Source organism: Ambystoma mexicanum, chromosome 12 (genome assembly GCF_040938575.1).
Source record: "Ambystoma mexicanum isolate Mex_15411 chromosome 12, UKY_AmexF1_1, whole genome shotgun sequence".
In the NCBI taxonomy this organism is placed as follows: domain Eukaryota; kingdom Metazoa; phylum Chordata; class Amphibia; order Caudata; family Ambystomatidae; genus Ambystoma; species Ambystoma mexicanum.
This window is the reverse complement of record NC_090936.1, coordinates 364,934,362-364,955,384: the sequence shown is the minus strand read 5'-3', so window position 1 is coordinate 364,955,384 and position 21,023 is coordinate 364,934,362. Positions and strand designations below refer to the sequence as shown.

The 21,023-nt window shown below is 46.2% G+C and overlaps 1 protein-coding gene across 3 annotated transcripts in view; it reads left to right on the top strand.

Moving 5' to 3' along the window:
• IRAG2 (inositol 1,4,5-triphosphate receptor associated 2) overlaps nucleotides 1-21,023 on the top strand; it is a 2,448,326-nt gene that overhangs the window by 1,948,985 nt on the left and 478,318 nt on the right. For all 3 annotated transcript variants that reach the window (XM_069628487.1, XM_069628486.1, XM_069628485.1), the window contains exons 30-31: nucleotides 1,531-1,588; nucleotides 2,288-2,315. In XM_069628487.1, the coding sequence (XP_069484588.1) occupies nucleotides 1,531-1,588; nucleotides 2,288-2,315 (86 nt within the window). The remainder of the gene's footprint in view (nucleotides 1-1,530; nucleotides 1,589-2,287; nucleotides 2,316-21,023) is intronic.

Below are 21,023 nucleotides of genomic sequence, written 5' to 3'. Positions count from 1 at the left end.
AAATGAAGACGCTGGGAACACTGTCGAGTAGTAGCCGGTCCTGAAAGCGTCTTTACCATCAGAAGACTGAATTGCAGAGGTCCTGCAGCGGGAAGCGTCTAAGAAGGAAACTTACCCCATAGGGACCTGAATTGCAGACACCGCACAGTGAAGGTTTGAAGCGCTTTCCCCATGGTAAGGCTGTCTTGTGGCAGGCGAGCACCAGAGTGCCTTTAGAGTGGAGGAAGCTCAGTGTATGAGGGGCGCGGGCAGCAGCAGACTGGAGCTGGCAGATTTCCGGACTGCAAGAAGTTGCTGAGGAGGAGGACCTGGGAGCAGCAAGAGAAACTGACGTGCATGCCATACCCGTTAAATTCACTAGGCAATTGTGGTCATTATGAAGGTGTGTTTGTTTGTTCTTCAATTTTCTGAGGCCCTTTAATAGTGTTTGGAACTGTTGGTCCATCTTCCCAATTGTGTCAATGTATCTGAGCCATGAGCTTATACAGTATATCTTTTAGCCTCATGTCGAGAGCCAATTTAAAGCTCAATATGCACCCGTTTTCGGCTGCCACCTTTAGTACATGGATCTGTATGATTTTCGACTGTGTTTTGTAACTGCTGCTAGCTTCAAACATCCCTTTGCGTGATAGTGGCATTTTTGATCTGTATGGTGTGAGTGGTCAGACATGAGAGGCGGACACTAAGGTATAGTTTTCTCAGTTTCTGACATGTTTATTAAATAGAAATGGATTGGATGAACGCCTCTCTATCCCTATCCCAATGAGAGTTTCCCTGCCTAGGAAACTAAACTAAATATCAGTCCGTGTCGAGTCATTACACTTCTAAAACTGTCCTGTGTCCAAAAATAAAACTGTCTTTGTGTCCAAAACATTCTAATCCGGCCCTCACACTAGAAATGAACTAACAGTGTAAGGAAATGTCCCTGACTTCTAGATGGCAAAAAAAGTGTTTATAATTAAAAGTAAGAGTTCATCCAACAGAAAAGTATTGTCCAAGGAGAAAGCCTTGGACCCAGAGGGTGGTCCCCTAGATTTTTAGGCTGGGATGGCAAAAGCGTCTCTTTCAAATAAGTTTCTTAAAGTTCAGGTAGAAAGGCAAATTGTACCCCATTACCAAGGTCTCTTGCTTCCAAAACAACAGATTCAGCACAGACGGAAGATGAATGCCTTGATCTTCAACGCGAAGAACGGTGGAAATCTGAGAGGGTTCTTGCATTTACTCATGTGACATAGTTGCTTGATGCTATTAAAGAGGTGCATTAGTTTCCAGTCATCACTATTCTGGTCCCCCGTAGGATATCACAATTACACACACACGTGTTCCACCTCTGCACAAAACATGTGCACCAAACTATTGTATTGCTGTCTTGAGAAATGTTTTTTTTTCTTCTCTCCAAGCAATACCACTCATGTTGCAAAGTCTTTACTCTCACTGTATTACAGAAGAATGCTTCTATCATGGTAATTGTGATCTGATATAAATAATAGTTCTTAATCAGCTTTTATCATATTTTTTTGTAATCCTTAGGAAACACCTCCACCCTTGTGACGAGCAATGAAACAGTAATGTTTGTCAAACATGAGAAGTATGTACCATTTTCTTTTTTCCCTTCTGCATTTGTGTTGTAATAAATAGTTCCAATCATCAAACAGGTGCACTATCGTCCTAACCTGAGAAAAGGGGTCCCCTGATGTGCACACCTGCCTATATAGTAGGTTATTTTATTAAATGTTATCTCGCTTGAGACTGTTGTACAGTTCATTTTCAAATACGTTGCAGGGTGCTTTGTATCTTTTAATTTTATTTCTTTGTTAACATGCTGGTGAAAAGTATTACTCGTGGGTGTACTTGGTTTTTGAAGGAAAGCAAAGTAAAAATAAACATCTGATTGTGAAAAACAGCAGTAGTTCAAACCTAGTCTTGCTGTAATGCAAATTCTACCACATAGAGGATCTGATTTTTGGCCAGCCCATTGGGTATCTTCAATGAGGCTGAAATGAGATTTAGTCAGGTCATGTAGTTGAAGAGTGACCAAAAATACGTCTCCCAGGCTACTGATTAGTCAGATGTATGAAGTAAGGTCTTTATCTCATGCAGTATTCTGGCAGGTCATCTAGGCTGCATCTGGGATTTACAGGATGGCAGCCAATCCAGTAAAATCGTTTGAGCCTATGAAGGGATCAACTGTGCTGCTTCCTGTGTACCTGACACCACTTTCTGTGTTCCATAGTGTCATTTGAATGCTTATCTTTTACCTAAATTAACTGTTTACGTTTTTTCACAGTACGTTTCCCAGTGAGAAAGATGCAGAGGTGAGTTTCAAATCTTTTTAAGCATTGCAGTTGTAGTAGTAAGATTTTTTTACATTGATGAAATATGGTGTGAATTAATTACTTTTTGTGCTTATTCATTTTAAATAAGTCATAATTTAAGAGTGTATATTGCATACATCTGTAAAATATCCTTATTCATGAAGATCTACATTACTAATAGTTTACTCATCCAGATATTTTGTACAGGGTGAATACACCCGCTGATGTATGCCAGCGAATAGATGCCGGCCCGAAAACACACCATGCAATATAATTGCTATTGAGGTGGCATGAGTGTGTAGCCTAACAAAGTGGGATTTGTGGGGGCAGGGAGGTGCTTCGGTTTCAGCTCAGAAACTTGCAGGGGGGTTGCACACATTCCCTACCCCAAAAATGGCTAAAGGTCTCTGTGGTAATAGAACATACCAGCATTTTGACCTAGATCTCTGCCTCTGCGTTGTCATCAGCGCACAGATGCTGGTAAAATGTACAGCTGGTACTAGTTCCTGGGATGCTTTTGCATTGAAACAAATATTTGCAACATTTTTTAATATCTACTGTGACGAATCCCAGGATATCTTCCCTGGGATGAGCCCTTTCCCATGAGACCAGAGAGGTGAGGCTGCTACCCGATAGTCCCCCTGGGGGTGGTACTCATTGGGCTGATCGCATGGGGAGGGATCCACCGCTATGGGAACAGGGACGACTATCTAGGGAGAGCGCTGTATTCCCAGACTCCATCAACCCTTCCCTCTACCTCTTGTCTTACACAAACTCCTTCAATACTCCACACTTCATTTTGTGTAGCCCAGGTAGAAAGTCCTATATCCTACTTGGGGAGTACTGAGACGAGGGAGAAAAGCGAATCCATGAAGATCAATGAGAAACAACTGTGTGGAGTGGTTTAGTTGCTCAGGGAAAACCTGCAAAAGTCACATCTTAAAAAGAAACCATGGACAATCCAAAGGGAGAACCCTGCCATGGAGGAACCGGGAGGTTCGAAGACGAGGGGAAAAGAGGCCAGCACAAACCTAGACACTTACCGGCAGGCAGAGGTGTCCTAGGAAGGTCTGCCGTGGATGAACCGGTAGATCAAGAGAGGCAATGGGCAGCCAGCAGAGCGAAGACACTGGTATGCATGGTCACCAGAGGATGCGCAGCCCGAGAACAGGGAAAGCCTGAGCAAGTGGTTGGAGAGACCGTCAAACAACCTGTTATTCAGAATGTTGCAAATGTATCAGAAACCCTGTAATACAATCACAATGGAATAACCTTTTCAGATGCAGCGGCCAGTGAACACAAATCTCCCTGGAACCCCTGCCGTTCCCTGCCAGGTCAAAGTCCCAGGATCGTAGGAACTCCAGGGAAACCCTCTAGGGGGAAAAACCTGTTGGCTTGCAATGTCTGTAGATGGTATGAATCAGAGCTCTTCTATGGTTGTTTCCCATCAAGAAGCCTCTCTGTGTGGTCTAGGTGTTTCTACCAAGTATGTCTGCCGACCGGAACGCTGCAATGGGAGATAAGAAATAAATATGGTAAACACGCAACGCTTGGACTGGACAATATTTATCAAGTACATGGAATTACGGGCTGGAAGGACAGGAACTAGGCGGTTCTTGCAATGCAAGAGATACGAGGAGTGAGCTCTGGGATAAGAGACAAAAATAGTGATAATGAGAACAGTGATAGAAGCGGGATACAGAAAAAAGGGATTCAAACTCGCAAGCGTTCTGACAAAAAGTAGGAACGCACATGGCTCCTGTCTCCTATGCTCATGTACTTTTCGCAGACCGCATACCAATGCCATGGCTGCGAAGGCTCTCACTCGGCACGTCTCCACTGGAGAAACTAGAACGTTGCTTGGCACTTCGGCAGCCATGCTGGAGAAACACACAAACACAGAGGAAATCCTCCTCACCTGGGCCACAATGCCTGGTGGAAACATGATGTAACAGTATGCCCCCTCCCAAGAGGAGAGAGCCCTGGTTTGCCCGGAAGCAGGCGCTGGAAAAGCTGGATTAAACGCTGGGCATGCACAGAGGAAGTATATTCCCATGTACAATCTGCCGGGGTGTAACGCTTCCAATCTACCAGATAATGTAGATGGCCATGAAAGTACCTGGAGTCACAAATACTAGACACCTCATGTTCAGGACCGGACTGTGTCAGTATCGGTGGAGGATGAGGAGCAGCATTCCTTTGAAAACGAACAGGGACATCCCGCGTTAACTGAGAAACATGAAAAAGTGATGAAACTGTGACCAGGATGGAGGAAATTCCAATAAGAAGGCAGCGGCACCCCTGGAGGAAATTATCTTGAATGGGCTGAAATACCTTGGAAGGCACCAAATGATGCGGAAGAAATTGAGAAGACATCCAGACTTTGTCACTGGGTGCCACAGAGGTGCAGCTGACTGGTGACGATCTGCAAAGCGTTAGCTTTGATCCTGGGCAACCATAAATGCGGCCAAGGCATGCTTGCGACCTTCAGTGTCAAAAACTATAGCATATACATCCGGAAACTCGGTTGTTCAAGGTGTGATGGAAGGAAAACATACCGGATGAAACCCCTAGGTATGATAATAAAACATGTTGTATGCGAATTCCGCCAATGGCAGGATATCGCAGCAGAAACAAAGCAACGTAGGTATCCTTCCAGCATCTGATTTAATCTTTGCGGGTGGAATCCGGAACTTAATGCCCTCTTGATGTTAACAGCGAAACATACAAGCTTCCTATACATCAAAGTATATTGACTACCTTGATCCGATACTATGGTTTCAGGAAGGGGATGACGAACAAAGATGGTATTGCTAATATCCTTAACATTTGAGCTGCTGTGGTAACTCGATTTAGGGCCTGGAAATGTGCCCTCTTGGTTTTCTGGGAGTCTTAGTGTGGAGACATCTAGTGCAAGAAGGAATGTACTCCTGTACATCTGTTACCATGTTTGGCCACCAATATGATCTCTGGATAAGATCTAAATTACCCATTACCCCTTGATGTCCGGCATTACAGAATCGTGGCATATTGAAGTGCATCTTTCTGTATGTACCACAAGAGTCCTTTTTCCAGTGTTAAGCCATGTTTCTCTGCAATCTCCTTGCACATTCCTTATGCAATAACGTCCTGTTGAATGGCTTGAAAGAAGTCCATTACAGCATGAACAAACATAGCCCCTGGAAACAGTTTTTCTGGCAGAAATTTAGAGACATGAGATGCTTTCCTAAATAATGCGTCCACCATTAGATTTGTTTTACCTGGAATCGCTGTCTGTGAAACGTAATGTTGTATGGAGAAAACAAGTGTGCCTACTGGGCCTGATGGCTATTGTGCGTCTCTGCATACTGCATGCTTTTCAGGTTCTTGTGATCTGTTCTGACTTCTAAGGAGTGTATGGAACCCAGAAGATGCCTTCACTCTTGAAATGTTGCTTAATTGGGCACTGTTGCTCACCTTGCCAAGATGGCTGCTGCCTGAAAAACTCCGGCAACGACCATCAAATATCCTTATTTAATACCCTGCCCCCCTTGTCCCCGTCACTCGGGCACAACAGGGAAGTGTTCCTGGAGCTCACGTGCATACCGCTGTCGGTGAGCTGGTGAGATCTCCCCTCTCGGAGACTGTGGATGTGGGGAGCGGAACGGCGGCCTCGGGTTGAGCTGTGTGGGGGAAGGGCCGACTCCCCAGCTTCGTCTGGCCGCTAAGAGCGCAGTGACGGGTGCTGACCTGTGTGTCGAGAGGCGGCTGGTGCGAGCCCCAGAGAGGCAGGAAGAAGCCTGGCAGCAGAAGGACAACGCAGCAGCGGAGCCGGTGAGGAACGCATGGCAGCTGCAGCGGGTAGTGATCTGGAAGGTCCCTGTTGGCTCTGACTCCGCAGGCGGGCAGATACTGGCGTGGGTGGAGACAGTGTGGCCAGCATTGCTCCCCTGGACGGCGGCAGATGGTGGAGTGCCTCCGCACGCGATGAGCTGTTGGAGGTGAGCTCTCCGTATGCTTCACATCTCGGCAGTGTGTACAGAACCCTGGACAGCAGAAATCTCAACGCGACAAGGCAGTAGGGGTGACTGTCTCCTCCAACAAGACCACATTCTAAAGCTATTAGACTGAGCGTGGCTGCAATTGGAAAACGCTGAACTCTGCCTCATTTGCTCTATCCCTAGCAGTAAAAGTGTACAGCACATGTTTGTTAAATAAACACGCACAGAAACGAACATCCACAAACAAAGGCAAGCACAGATCTCTACAATTAGGTGCTGGTGCACTTTGGGAGCATGTAGCGGGGATCAGCCTCCCAGGATATCCAAGGTTCCCTGGAGGGCTGATGGGGGACACTCATAATTGACCCGGAGCGGCAAAGGAAGGCTGAGACGGGGTGGTGGTGCTGCGGACCACCGCATAGCATGGACAGACAGCTGGCGGTGGGCCGCTGAGTTGGTGGCTGGTGGCGGGTCCGGCACCCATATAGCGGCCTCTGTTTGAAAGGGATCAGCTTCCCTAAGAACTGGGGCGGGCCTTGGGGGTGCTCTGCCTCCAGTTTGATGTAACTCTTGGACTGCAGGGAACGCTGTATGGAATAATTTGGAGTGCCAGTGGGAGGGCTGGGCAGTGGTGGACACTTTTTTTGTCTGGGGTAGGGGGGGTGCTGCGGTCGTGCCTTATGACATACACTGCGTAGCTTGAGCTCACTTAGGCACGGCCCCAATAAGGTGTTTGTCCAGATACAGGATCAGTCGGAGGTGGGGGAGCTGCCAGCTAGGCCCTACACAAGAGGTATGGGCAATCAGAAGAAACAAGCGAGGACGGAGAAGTTCGCCTGCGCAGCCCAGGCCCAAGCCTCAGCTACCACACCATGAGCGCCGGCTCCTGAGCAGGTGGATATGGCCGCCCTGAATCAGACACTGCTGGCACTTAAGACGAGCACGGACACGCTAGGAGTCCAGATAGACGCCCTCACTTGTAAGGTGGATATATCCGCGGTACAGATTGAGAAACTGTGCGGCTATATGGAGGAGGCGGAGCAGAGAATTGGGACCGCTGAAGATAATGTTGCGGTCCTCCGCGCGAGGTCTCCAGTCTACAACAAGCGGTGAAAAGGATTGCAGCTAAGAATGAGGATTTGGAGGAGCGCTCGAGGAGGAACAATATTAGGGTTATAGGAGTCCCGGAATCTACACATATTGATAATATGGAGAAATTTGTGGAGCAATTGTTGCTTGATATTCTTGATAAACCTTCCCTGTCCAGTATGTACATGGTGGAGCGGGCGCACCGTTCATTAGCTGCTAGACCACCCTCGGGCGCCCCGGAACGCCCCATCATTGCGAGCATCTTTTGTTATTGCGACAGCAACGCTATACTACGAGCAGCTCGAGAGAAGGGGGAGCTGTGCTGGGGGGGGCTCCACCATATGATTGTTCCCAGATTTCAGCCCAGCAGTCCAGGATCAAAGAAAATCCTTCCATGTGGCCAAGAGTATCCTGAGGCGTAAGGAAATAAAGTACTCAATGATGTATCCGGCCAAGTTGCGAGTGCAGCATAATGACTCAGTGGTATTTTTTACTGCACCGGAAGCTGCAGAACAATTTGCGAGAAGCCTGCCGGAGCCTAAGGGGTCGCCGTGGCACCCGACTTGACATGACAGTGATATCTTGCAGCGTGGGAAGTTGCATATATGTGGGGAGGTTTTTGAGTGACATAATTTGGAGTGGTGGGGGATGCGGGGCTGCTGTTATACACGAGTCGTTGCCATAAGGAGCACTTGGGCTGCCCTCAGAGCCCCAGTTACTGTAGATGCTGCGGTGTAAGTTGTTTGATTGAGCGGGGAGGGGTCGGGGTGCCGGTAGGTTCTTGTTTCTGGTGTGGGTGGGACGGGGTGGGGGGGGAGTTTTGTTGAGCGTTACCTCTTCTGTGGGGTGGGGGGGGGGGTGACTCCAACTTTGTACCAGATGGGGGATGTGAATTGTGGGTATGTATTGTCAGGTACAGGTGCTATACTTGCAGGGGTTACTCATTTGGAAGGGGTTGATCGTGTGGTTTACCGGGCTCTGGTCGGTTGCTTGATGATAGGAAGTGGTATAGGAGATGCTGTAGCCAGGTTGATTGTTATTAGCTTGGGAAAGAGTGGTTTTCCTCCTACATACTGGGTGCATGGCTTTGGCTTCAGCAGGTAGTAGTCCCGGAAAGAGTATGGCGGTGATGTCCTGGAACATCTAGGGTTTCATTAATCAGAAGAAGGCAAGGTTAATAGCCAATTACTGTAGGAATCATGGGGTGAATATATTATGTCTTCAGGAGACTCATCTCGCTAGAGGCATTGCTCCTCCCAACCTGGCGGGATGGGGCTCTCACAGGTACTCCTCATCCTATTCTTCTCACTCTAGGGGAGTTGCCACGTACGTACATAGGTCGCTGCAGTATAGATTTCATGATCGGATATCGGATGAGGAGGGTAGGTTTTTAATACTGGCAGGAGAAGTACTGGGGTTGAAGCTCCTGGTTGTGAACGTGTACGCCCCAAACGTGTATTCTCCAGATTTTTTTCATACATGTGCAAGCCATCTCTATAAGTTCCCAGGGCATGAAACGATATGGGCTGGTGACTTTAATGTGGCACTCACATTGGAGATGGATAGAGCCATGTCGATGCAGCGGAGCCTGCCGCATGCGGTTAGAGCATGGAATAGCATTGCATTCACCCATGACTTACACGATGTATGGCGCAAGTTGCATCCCACTGATAAGGAGTTCACTTTATATTCGGGTGTGCATGGGTGCTCGACTAGGATAGATTACGTGATGGCCTCTGGGCTCATGCTGGGCACAGCCACTGACGCGTGTATTCTGCCCCAAACCTTGTCTGATCACTCTCCAGTGGTAGTCAAGTTCAATTTCGCGTCACGCTCACCTAATTCTTTGCCTTGGTGATTATGGGCGGCTGCACTTGAGGAAGGGGCATTTAGGTCAGAGATTGAAAATGATGTAGACATATTTTTTCAGTCTAATGTATGGTTAGTCCCAGACCCAGGCATAGTGTGGGAAACGTTTAAAGTCTATGTACGGGGGTGCTGCATTTCCAAGGAAAGCGCAGTGTTGAAAGCTATTAGAATGTCCATGAGGAAGCTGGAGGGCGAGATCAGGGAGGGGGAAATGAAGCAGGGTATCCAGGACACTCCTGAACTTCACAAGGAACTGAAGCTGCTCAGGGAGAAACTGCAGGAGTTGGCGGTTGGTGAGGATAGATGCCTGGGAGATCCAATAAAAGCAGTGAAATATGGGGAAGGTGATAGACCCAGCAAGACACTAGCCTGGGCTGTTCGTAAGGAGCGACCCTCTACCTGCATAACTGAAATAGAGGGGGAAGATGGGTTGTGTATATGGGATCTAGAGGGGATAAATTAAAGGTTCCGGTGGTATTATGAAAAGTTATATAGGTCGCGGGCCACACCCGGGCATGATGCACTAATGCAGTATTTAGACGAGGTGGCCTTAGGTTGGCTCGATCCAGAACAGGGCGGTGCACTTAACGAGACTATTACGGAAGAAGGAATTTGTGAAGCTATAAAATCGCTCACCAATGGGAAGGCCCCGGGGATGGACGGCATTACGGCCAAATTCTATAAGGCCTACATAGACCTGGTCACCCCCCACCTCCTTGCCATCTATGATAGGGCCATGGCCAACGGTATTCTTCTTGAGTCCACCATATCTGCTCTGATCACTGTACTGTTGAAGCCTGGGAAAGACGCCGAGCGTTTATCATCTTGCAGACCACTCTCGCTTATAAACACAGATAATAAAATCCTGACCAAGGTTCTTGTTAAGCGGTTACTTCCTCATATGCCTTCCTTGGCATTGCCGGATCAGGCGGGATTAATTCCTGGGTGTTCTACTCAAAACAATCTTCGATGTTTAGTTACCCTTTTGCATAACGGTAACTCAGACATACCGATGGTAGTGGCCGCCTTGGATGCCGAAAAGCCGTTTAATTTGGTAGAATGGCCCTTTCTGTTTGAAGTCCTCCGTCGGTCTGACCTGGGTCTCACGTATATTAAATTGATTAAGCTCTTCTACTCGGCGCCCAGGGCAGCAATATACACTAATGGCCTAGTCTCAACGCAGATATACCCCTCGCGAGGCACGAGGCATGGGTGCCCTTTTTCCCCGGTTCTATTTGCGCAGGCAATGGAGCCTCTGGAATGTCCTATTAGAGAGTCCCATACACAGAGGGGTATATATGCATACACACACACCTGTCCATTATTTCTTTGTATGCGGTCAACGTTCTTCTTTATGTTAAACATCCACGCCAGAACTTGCCCCCGTTAATGCAGGAGGTGGTTAGATTTGGGGAACTGACTCAGGATTAACTGGGAGAAGTCAGAGGTGCTCCCTTTGACTCCGGTAGTTCAGAGAGCGGATGTGGATGAGGAATTTCAGTGGTGTCCGGATGGTATCAGTTACCTTGGTATTATGGTATCCATGGTCAAGGATAAGCTATATAAAGATAAATACCTTCATTCGTTAGAGAGCTTGGAGCAGAAAGTGGAGATGTCGATATGGCTTCCTTTGTCTCAGGCCGCCCGAATCGCATTGGCGAAAATGGTGATACTGCTGAGACTTCTCTGTGTATAATGTACCGATATGGCCCCTAGCAAGTTATTGGGCTCGTATTTAGAAATTGATGACGAAATTGGTGTGGGCGGGTAAGCAACCTAGGATAGCATATGATACTCTCAGTAGACCGTATGGGGGAGGGGCCCTGGAATACCCTGATGTGTATCTTTATTATTTAGCTGCTCAGGTACTATACATATCTTGCTGGGGCCCTCCGGATACAGCGGCTCCGCATGCTAGGTTAGCCAGGTTCTTGCTCATCCCTCTGCTTTGCTGGGTATGCTATGGGGTAACAGGGATGCAGTACTGAGGGAGCAAGTTCAGCCGGTGGAGATAACATGTAGGGCCTGGGAAAGGGTCAACCAGCTACTGCAATCCGTACCAATTGTGTACCAGAACTGCCAGTGTATAATGTAACAGAGATTCCACTTACATTTGAGAGATCCTTTAAGGAGGAACGGTTCCAGGCGCTTGTAATACAAACCCTTGGGGACTTAGTGCAGGTTGGGCGGTTCATATTATGGGACGAGCTTAGGGTCAGAGGAGGCACAGATGCAGTGACCTTGCTTCAGTACTATAGGCTGCGGAGTATCCGCAAGGTTAAATGGCCGGACTTCCCACAAGCACCATCCCGCCAACCAGCCCTGAGCTCGATAGGCCACCCGCATCATCTGTAAAGGTAGTATCCACTATTTATAATCTGGTAAGAGAAGAGAAGGGAAGGTGATGCGGGAGCTTTCATTTAAGACCAATTGGGAGGCCTCTCTTGGGAAAGTACATGCATCAGGCCTAATGGTATTACCCAAATTGGTCATTTACAATTGTTCGAATGAACAATTGACCGAATTTAAAGGGTCACAATTGACATTTTCACAATTGACCGAATATATATATATATATATATATATATATATATATATATATATATATATATATATATATATATATATATATATATATATATATATATATATATATGGGTTTTGAGGGGTTTGGCGTTGGGTGGGGGGTTGTGGAGGGTTTCCCCCCCACATATATGATACAATTGACCTTCACAATTCGGTCAATTGTGAAAAGGTCAATCGTCATTCAAGCAGTTATAAAATGATCAATTCGTATACAACCGGCCTACCACACCCGCTTACTCTTAGCAGATACTTTCGAATCGTTCATCGGCATGTAAACGATGTGGGGTAGAACAGGCAGATTTTTATCACGTGTGCTGGACCTACATCAAAATTAGGATTTTTGGGGGGAAAATCGAAGAGGCCATGTCGATAATGTTGCCAGTGGTGCAAAAATATTTACCTGAAATGTGGCTCTTGGCATTGATTGAGGGTGGTAACCGGACTGAAAAAAAATAGCTGGGTATTGCATCTGTGACTGCTAGATATCTTGTGGCTAGAGCATGGGGGAAGGCGGCCCCCCCCTACTTTTGCTAAATAGCTGGCCTGTATGGATTTATGTGAACAGCGGGAATCCATGTTTGCTTCAACACTCCCAAGTACCAGTCAGCCGTTTGATTACTGGGGCCCGTATAGACAATACCAGATGGACATAGCTCAGGCAGATTACTCCCCTGATCCCACATCGGACAGCTAAGTGGGAGGAGGAATATGTGAGCTGCTGGGGTGAAATATCTTGTGTATGTGATGGAAAACTTTGAACAGTACAAAGGTGGCTCAAGGCTGTATCCAAATGGACTCTGAATGGGTTATGTACTGGATGGTAAAGTTGTGAGTCTTCAGTAGAGGAGTCAAGGGTGGGGTGGGAGGTGGGGGGGTTATTTGTTTATTCGTTTTAGTGTATGTCATCAAGGAATAATAAAGAACGTTTTTAAAAAAAGCTTGCTTAATTGCCAGTTATTCTTTTCCGAGCACGGAGTAATTAGCTTCAGCAGTCGATCGGGTTTAGGACTTGTAAGCGATAGAACATTCAACTCCTGAGTCTGACATTTGTTTAAGTACCGCTCGTAATGCACTGTGAGAGGCATCATTCTCCACTATAAAAACCTTTACTTTGGTCCGGTGTCTTTAGGATGGGCGCAGAAAAGAAGGCCATCTTTAGTGTTTCAAAAGCGAGATCAGCGGCAGTTGACCAGGTGTATGTCACACCTTTCTTTAATAGGGCCGTTAAAGGAAGGATTATCCTTGAATAATATGCAATGAATTTCCTATACAAGTTGCCGAACCCTAAGAAACATGAAGCGCTTTGCCGGAGCTAGGAGGGGACCAGTCTAGAGCTGCTGTCATCTTATTAGGTTCCATCAAGCTTCATTTGGACAACAAAACATAACCAAGATAGCTAACTTCTGCTCTGTCAAATTCAAATTTTTATAATTTACAATATAGATGATTATCCATTGCAAGATAGATTTTGCTTGTCTTGTATGTTCTGTTGGATCGTGTTAAAAAACTGTCATCCAGATACCACCACTGAATGGAGAGGATGATCAGCGAATAGGTGATCCATGAAGCGCTGAAATATAGCTGGAGCATTGGACAGTCCAAAAGGCATCACGCGATATTCAAAGTGACCCAAATGGAGTGCGGAACGCTATCTTCCATTCATCCCCTATGTTACACGGATGAGATGGTAGCTCCTCTAAGGTCTAATTTGGTGTAAATTAGAGCTCCCTTTACTGCTTCCAGAATATCGGGAATTAATGGCATGGGATATCGATCGGGTACCGTGATCTTATTGAGTGCTCTAAAATCTATGCAAGGATGAAGTTCATCTGAATCTTTCTTGGGTATAAAATAACAGAGACGCCCCTGCCGGAGATGTTGTTTGCGTTATCAATCCGGTTTTTAGACTGTCTTTGAGTTATTCTTGAGGACTAGTCTTTCTCTTTCAGACTGAATGTACATCAGCCCAAAGGGTATTTTAATTTGTTTTGCAATTTGTAGAGCGCACCAAAACCCGGGGCATCTGGGCGCTGTGAAGTACAGTATAGCTCAGGCATATGATCTAGAGGTACATGGTTGCATAGTTACAGGGTAGCAGCAATATAGTTGCTGATGTCGGTGAAGGGAAGTCTAGTGCAGGCAACGGGTCATGAGTTCATAGCAACTTGAGAGAGATAGTGAGCTAGCACTTGTGCTGCAGAGAGCTGCAGGATAAGGGACAAGAATAGGCTGAATGTTGATGAGGTTGTACAGAGGAGCAGGGTTTCACTGACAGGCCCACAGATCAGTGCGCACCCTCTAGTACTTATAAACAAGATAGCTGCACCATGTGAGAACTGGGGGTGCAAGATTCACTTACTCCAACACGACTCAATAATGAGGACTCAGTAATTTGGCAAAGGGGAGTCCGTTTAATGACAAGTACATCAAACAGGGAAGCAGTTGGGAATCAGCATTGTTGTGACCACCCGTCTCGCTCCGACTCCCTCGAACTTCAGTTGAACAGCAATAGTTATAGGCAAAACTCGTCATCACTGAAGTCTAATTCTAAAAAACTTGACATGCAATACAATTGGTTAGGAAAGGTAACTTAAGTATAGGTGCTATATCTGTATATGATAGTAGGGCATACAGATTGGATAACTCTTATCGAGTGGGCGTCTACGCCCATCCCACTACATCACACGTGATCGATTGTCACTACAAGTATGACGTCTTATTGGTTCTACTATCTATAGGACTCCAGATAACTTGGTCCATTGTGATTGGGCAGGTTACACCCCTAGACATAAATCCCCATTTTAATTAGCGGCATGCAGAATGGATACTCATGTGCCTGGTGTCCCAAGTTTCACCCTGCCTCCCTTCCATCAATCAGTATCTTAGGGCTATGTGTCAATTAGTTGGCTGGGTATGGCCTCGAAACTGTAGCTTCTTATCAGGAAAAGTTAGGGCATCCTTGGGTCCTGGATGACATAATGCGGTGGTACTTCTTCGCGCCTGGCTGGTCACCTGTTAGTTCACCATGAATCTGCTTCAGTTTTAGTGCATTTAATTCTGTTTCAGCCTCGCCACCTGCATGGACCCCCCTTATCTTGACCTTCATGGGGCAGGCTGGTATGCTCTGAATTTTGAGTCTTGTTAGCTGACACTCTCCTCCCTTTCTCTGGTTGACATCGATTTCCTAGGCACGAGCCGCTCTTTGTTGAGTTTCGATTCCGCTCCTTCTCTTGCCTTGGCTGGTTTACGAAACGTGGCTTGTCAGGCCTCTGGCAGCGTGGGTACATTTCTGCTTTTACAAAATGGAGTCGCACTTGTATAATGTGCCTTATTGAGGTAGATATATGGTTGACGCTTGCCGCTCTAATCTTCTACTAAGCATTGCAAGCAGTATCAATATCTTTAGCTTCTTGCATTCCAAGCCTATTTACACACGTTTAACTGGTCGGTTGCTTCCATCTTGTCTCGTAGCAACATTTTCTCACGCTTTAACATTGTCTCTTCTCTGTTTCCATTACATTTATTTTCGTAGCTACTCGCACTGGCGTGCTATCTTTGATAGCCGCTTTTGTTCATTCACGAGTCTGTTCAAGCCCTTGTGTCATTTCCACTGGTCTTCCATTAGGGCTCTTTGGGTCTCTTCATGGACCGTTTGTAGGTACTCTTTGTTTGGTATCAGCGGCTGGTACGGATGTCTGATAAGGTACCGTGCTGCCCAGGGTTGTCTGGTTATGGGCGCTTCAACCGGTATGGATCTTCTGATGTATACTGGGCAGAGTCCCAGTGCAGCTCTTTGTTGGTTCATTTGCTCCTCCTACGTCACATACCTTGGCGAGTACGCTCCTGGCACCTCAAAATGAGGGGATGGGGTGCAGGCCATGTCTGGGACCTCCTTTACACTCTCCCTCTGGCCGGTTCATCGACCACTTCTCCAACCACTTTTGCATTTATTTCTTTTGATTCTTCGGTGTCATGTTCATCGTCCTCAGGGTTTGTACATGATGGTGTGAATGTGTGAGCCTTTGGAGTCCATATTTTATCACTCCTTTCAAACTCCCTGTTTTCACATGTTAGTCTTTGTTCCATGCCATTAGCTGGCATTGTCCATTTGGGCTGCAGTATATCCACTTTCCTTCATACCTTCTTCTTTTCTTAGGATTTAAGAACTTTGTTCCTTCTGGCGCAAATTTGCTGGCCTTCACAAAGTCTCTTATTTCTTCATCAGTCAGGTCTCTGGGCTTCCACCCTGGCTCGACATCAACCATTATTTTCATCCCTATGGCTTTCTTCCCAGTTTTCTGGCACTGTGCGATGATTATCTTGATAACACAGACTCCTAGCAGTACCATTGCTAATAGGTCTCCCAGAGACCTGAATATATCTGCCATCCATCGTGGGACCCACGAGAATAGGTCTCCAAACCAGCTGTCATTGTCCACTTCATCACTTTCATCAATCATCTGGTTTTTCAGGTTTGTCAACATACTTATGGTTGCGTTTTCTTCATGAGATGGTACAAATGTGCAACATGATTATCCGATTTTTGCAGAAACACCTCCATCCATTGCTGTGATCATGTCAAGCACATATCTGTTTTGGAGGGTCATCAGTCTGATTGCTCTCAGCTCTTCTTTGATCGCGTTGAATCCTTTTATAGTGGTATTGATGGTCTGCAATAACTCCCATCTGGTTATCTGCAACCATTTAGCATTCACTCCAATTTGGATGTGTGGCAAGAGCATTGTGGTGAACACTGTTGAGGTGAGGCTGAACAGCCTGTGTTCGTATGGGATTGCCTGGAATGCCTCTTCTGATTTGGTCGAAAAGTAATTTTCTCTCTTCATTCTGGACATTAGTTCCACAGACCTCCTCCTCCTTAGATGAGCATCTGCTTTTGGGAAACTGTCCAACTTCAGGCCATTCTTGGGGATCACCAGCGCGGGAACGTGGACGTTCACTATCCCGCATATACCTCCCCAGTTTTTCGGCAGTCTTATGTATGCCTTGGATCCACATGCCCAGTAATGATCCATTAGGACTGCGGTTCCTTGTGTCATTCCTGGGGCTTCAAAGATTCGTCCGCAGTTTACATTCTCTCCCATCTTCCTCGTGCCATTACTTCTGAAGCATAGTTTTGGGCTTTCCAGTGGTACTATCTGCAGGGGTCCTCCTCTGTCTTTGACCCATGTTAGCAGCTTTACCAGTTTTGGCCATAGAGGTTTGCATAACCTCTGCAAATTCTCTACTGCTTCTTTGTAGACTCCAAGGACCATCCAGGCTCAGCAGATTACTACTCCTTCTTCCCATCCATTTGGGGAAACCACTGTTCCCCAAATCTGCATTTGGCCTCTGTTCTTCCAGATTTGAGCTTCGTCTGCAATTTTTCCTTGAAAGTTCAGTCTTAGGTTTATTCCCATCTTATTTCCCATCTTATCCCTGATCCTTTGACGCCAGGGTTTTTGTATCTGATCACGTGATTCCCTTTGTGAGCCCTGTTTCTTGTCTTAATGTCCTGGATGTAGCCGTCTTCATCTGGGTAGTTCTTTTCGTTGGCCCATATCAACGAGGCATCTCTCCCCATAAATTGTCCTCTGGTGTTGCACATTGCTACATGTGACATACAGTGTGCTGTCTGGACATCAATTTCTACAGCCCAAAGATCTTTGATTTTCCCATACTGTATGGTAGGAGTGCACAGACGAAGCATTCTCCTTCTGATTGCCTTCGTCCTACTTCCTTCATGTGCTGGTAACATATTATTTCCGAGATGGGCTGTGCTGTCCAGGTAATCGTTGAACTCATTGTCATCTTCGTACGGGCGTCTCTTGATTCTCAGCGTTTTTCTATGGTTTGCTATGACTGTCTCTAAATGCATCTTTTCCACTCTGTGCGTCTTGGTGGAGCAGGGTCCTTTTGCTGCATTGCTGTCGTAGGGAAAGGTTTTTCGTTTCTCTTCCTCTCCTCTTGTAGTTTTTCATCGAGGTTCTCTGGCCACCATTGGCTCACCATCTCCTCAACGTGTGGCTGAGTCGTAGATCTGGTGCTTGTCTGCAGTGTTCGAGCTGATGTGCTTGTCGTTATAGTCTCTGCAGTTCTGTGTTTCAGCTCCTCGTGCAGTTTCTTTGCTCTGACTATGAGTGGGAATAAATAATCTATCAGAGCTTGCGTTTTCTCTGTGAGTTCCTTTGTGGCTATTTCTGTTTATTCGAGGGATTTTGCTATGCCCTCTCACTTGGGTTTCTCACTTGACTTCTCTTGGTTACTTTTACTATTTTCTGGAACTGATTGTTCGGCAGGCTGTCTCCCCTTCTCTGCAACCATCGTTGGAGGCCCTGTAGCCATTGACACTTGCCCTTGTTTGTGTGCATCCTGTAGCTGGGTGCGTGCAGTGGTCAGTGCAGCGTTTTCATTCATTTCGTGCTGACCCTGTCTCCAGCTTTTCTCTTCATTTGTTACCCCAAATGTGTCTAAATCACTGCTAATTACATTTAATTTCAGTTCGTTAATTTTACCATCAGGTTTTCTTGAGACTGGAATGACTATATATAGGGTCTGGGTGCTTTCATAGGCCCATTATCTGGTGGGTGCACTGAGATTGGGACACTTTGCACCAATAAAGAAAGCAGCTCTGATAGTCAATGATAGAAAGATAATGATAATTACTACGCATATACACATCATAGACTTGTAGAACATCTGGCAGCATTTCCTTCCAGGGAAGCGGGGGCGCCCCTGTCCTGGTGGTAAAACCAGGTTACTGTTCTGTGCCCCCATTTTTAATGAGTTCGTAGTTTGTTATTTATTCCATCTCTTGCTCTGATCTCGTAGTTCGAGAGTTCATTACTATTATATTAAAGTGATGAGTACTTTCCAAATGTCCCCCCTCGTGTGGGTGATGATGGTAGTCTACGGATATGCAGTACAGTTCCTGTGCTAGACTATGGAAAAGGGTTAGGCTAGCAACTTTGGTACATCACATTCATAATGCATATCTATAGTAGGTGAGGTGCACTCCTCGAATTTGCTTTGGTCTTGAGGACATGCTGGAACCTATTCAATGTGAAGGAATGAAAAAGATGGAACTGCTAAAAATCGCACAAATAAAATGTAAAAATAAAAACAAAAGCGAACATAAAAAAAAATAAGGAACAGTAGAGGAAAAGTACAAAGAAAAAATAGGACGGTATAGTTCTTGACTTTGCTCTCCTCGATCTGTCCTGCGGCTGAAAATTGAAGAACTGTCTGTCCTCGGCTTGTTCCACGGCGGAAAGTCTTACTGGAAACTCCTAAGAAGTCGATGGACATTAGTGTTTTTAATCTGAGCTATAATGGCATGCAAGAGTATGTTTAGCTGAGTACTCTTCACTGGATCTCCGGGAAATGTGGGTACGTCAACATTGGTTGGTCTACCCACTAGTTCGTTTTTTTTGTAAAAAAATGTTTAAACATCTTTTTATTGATGGTCTCAACAGATAGATCAGCACACAATCAACACATCATATGGTCTGTCTTATAATAATATCTTCAACAAGTGTTAAACAGTATACAGTTTACAAGGCTGTTTCACTGTCCTAGAGCAGGTCCCAAAGGTACGTCCTAAAGGGGCCCCAAATGTCCTTTGGTCGACTTGTGCTTGGCTGGGTGAGAACGTATTGTTCCTCGAATTCGTTAATATATGTTAGTTCGCGCAGAAAAGTGCTCATGCTTGGGGGCTTCGGGCTTTTCCATGCTTGTAATATACATTTCATGGCAATAATACATGATACATTAAACAGCCTCCTAATTTTTTCAGAACATTTTCCAATATCCCCGAACAAATATTTTTGAGGGGTCAAATGTGGGGGGGATCTGTGTAATGTCAGCCAACATTGCGGCCACCATCTCCCAGAACCGTGCCAGGGCCCGGGCATTCCCAGTACATATGATAGGATCCCGCTTGCTGGGTCCCGCATTTGGGGCAGTTGGCTGAATCATCGGGTGTGAATTTTGCAATTTTTGCAGGCGTGTAAGGAGTGTGGGTCTGTATTGTCTTATATAATTTGGAGATTCCCAGCTCACCTTGTGTTGTAACAATTTGTATGCATGGGTGGGGGGTTCATCAGGAAAGGATGGCCAGCGTGCTTGATATGCAGATCTCATTCTATAATACTGTAGTGTTCGGAGCGGGCCCCCTCCCATACCTCTCGTAAACGCAGCAAGGGTTACGAACTTCCCATCTATATTCATATCTCCTACCTTCATTTCTTTAGCGGTGTCCCAGGCTTCCTGTATGCTAATGTTGAATGTGGGGGGAATATTTGGGTAGTTCCATAGGGCAGTCTCAGGGTTATAAGGGATCTCTATTTTCAATTTTTTGTATATTGCCCCCCAGGCTCTCACGGTACAGCTCACGGGGTCAAATTCACATGAATCTTTGTGTCTTGTGTCAAAGATAACCAATCTAACGTCTGTGGGTGTGGTGGTGTATTCCTCTATCCACGTGTGGGGTGAGTTATCTGCTTCGTCATACCAATGTTTTGGAAACTGCGTCTGCGCCACCAAGCAGTAGAGCTCGAAGTCTGGCGCCGCTATTCCCCCTGTTTCATACGGTTCTGTCATCTTTTCCCAGCTTATCCTGGCCACCTTCCCACTCCACAGAAAGGACACTACCATGGATCAGAGCTTGGAGAAAAATTCCTTTCCCGGCCATATAGGGATATTTACAAATAGGTGTAATAGCCCGTCGGTGTAAAGGGCAATCTACTGACGCTGTTTGCTGCTCGTATTTGGCTCTTGCTGAGCCACTATTTTCACGTGTCTCGGAATATCCAGCTTTGCCTGCCTGACACGCTTCGACTCGCGTAAGACTAGGGCTGGAGCCGTAGCAGTTTGAAGTGAGCGTCCATAACAACTGCTGTGTGTCACGGGTCACTTGGTACCAACAAGCCACGCCCCCCGGAAGCACGGATAAAAAGAAGGTCCGACTGCCCTTGCGGCATTAAGCCCGTCGGTGTAAAGGGCAATCTACCTGCGCTGTTTGCTGCTGTTTACGGCTGGTGACGCGGTAAACTCAAAAATCCTTCTTTTCTATTTACTGTACATTTCCGATTTTATTGCGAAATAGAGATCATGGATTCTATCAAACCTCGCACTAGATTACAGGAAAAATTGGAAGAGACATTTACTAATGCGCCAAAAATACCTA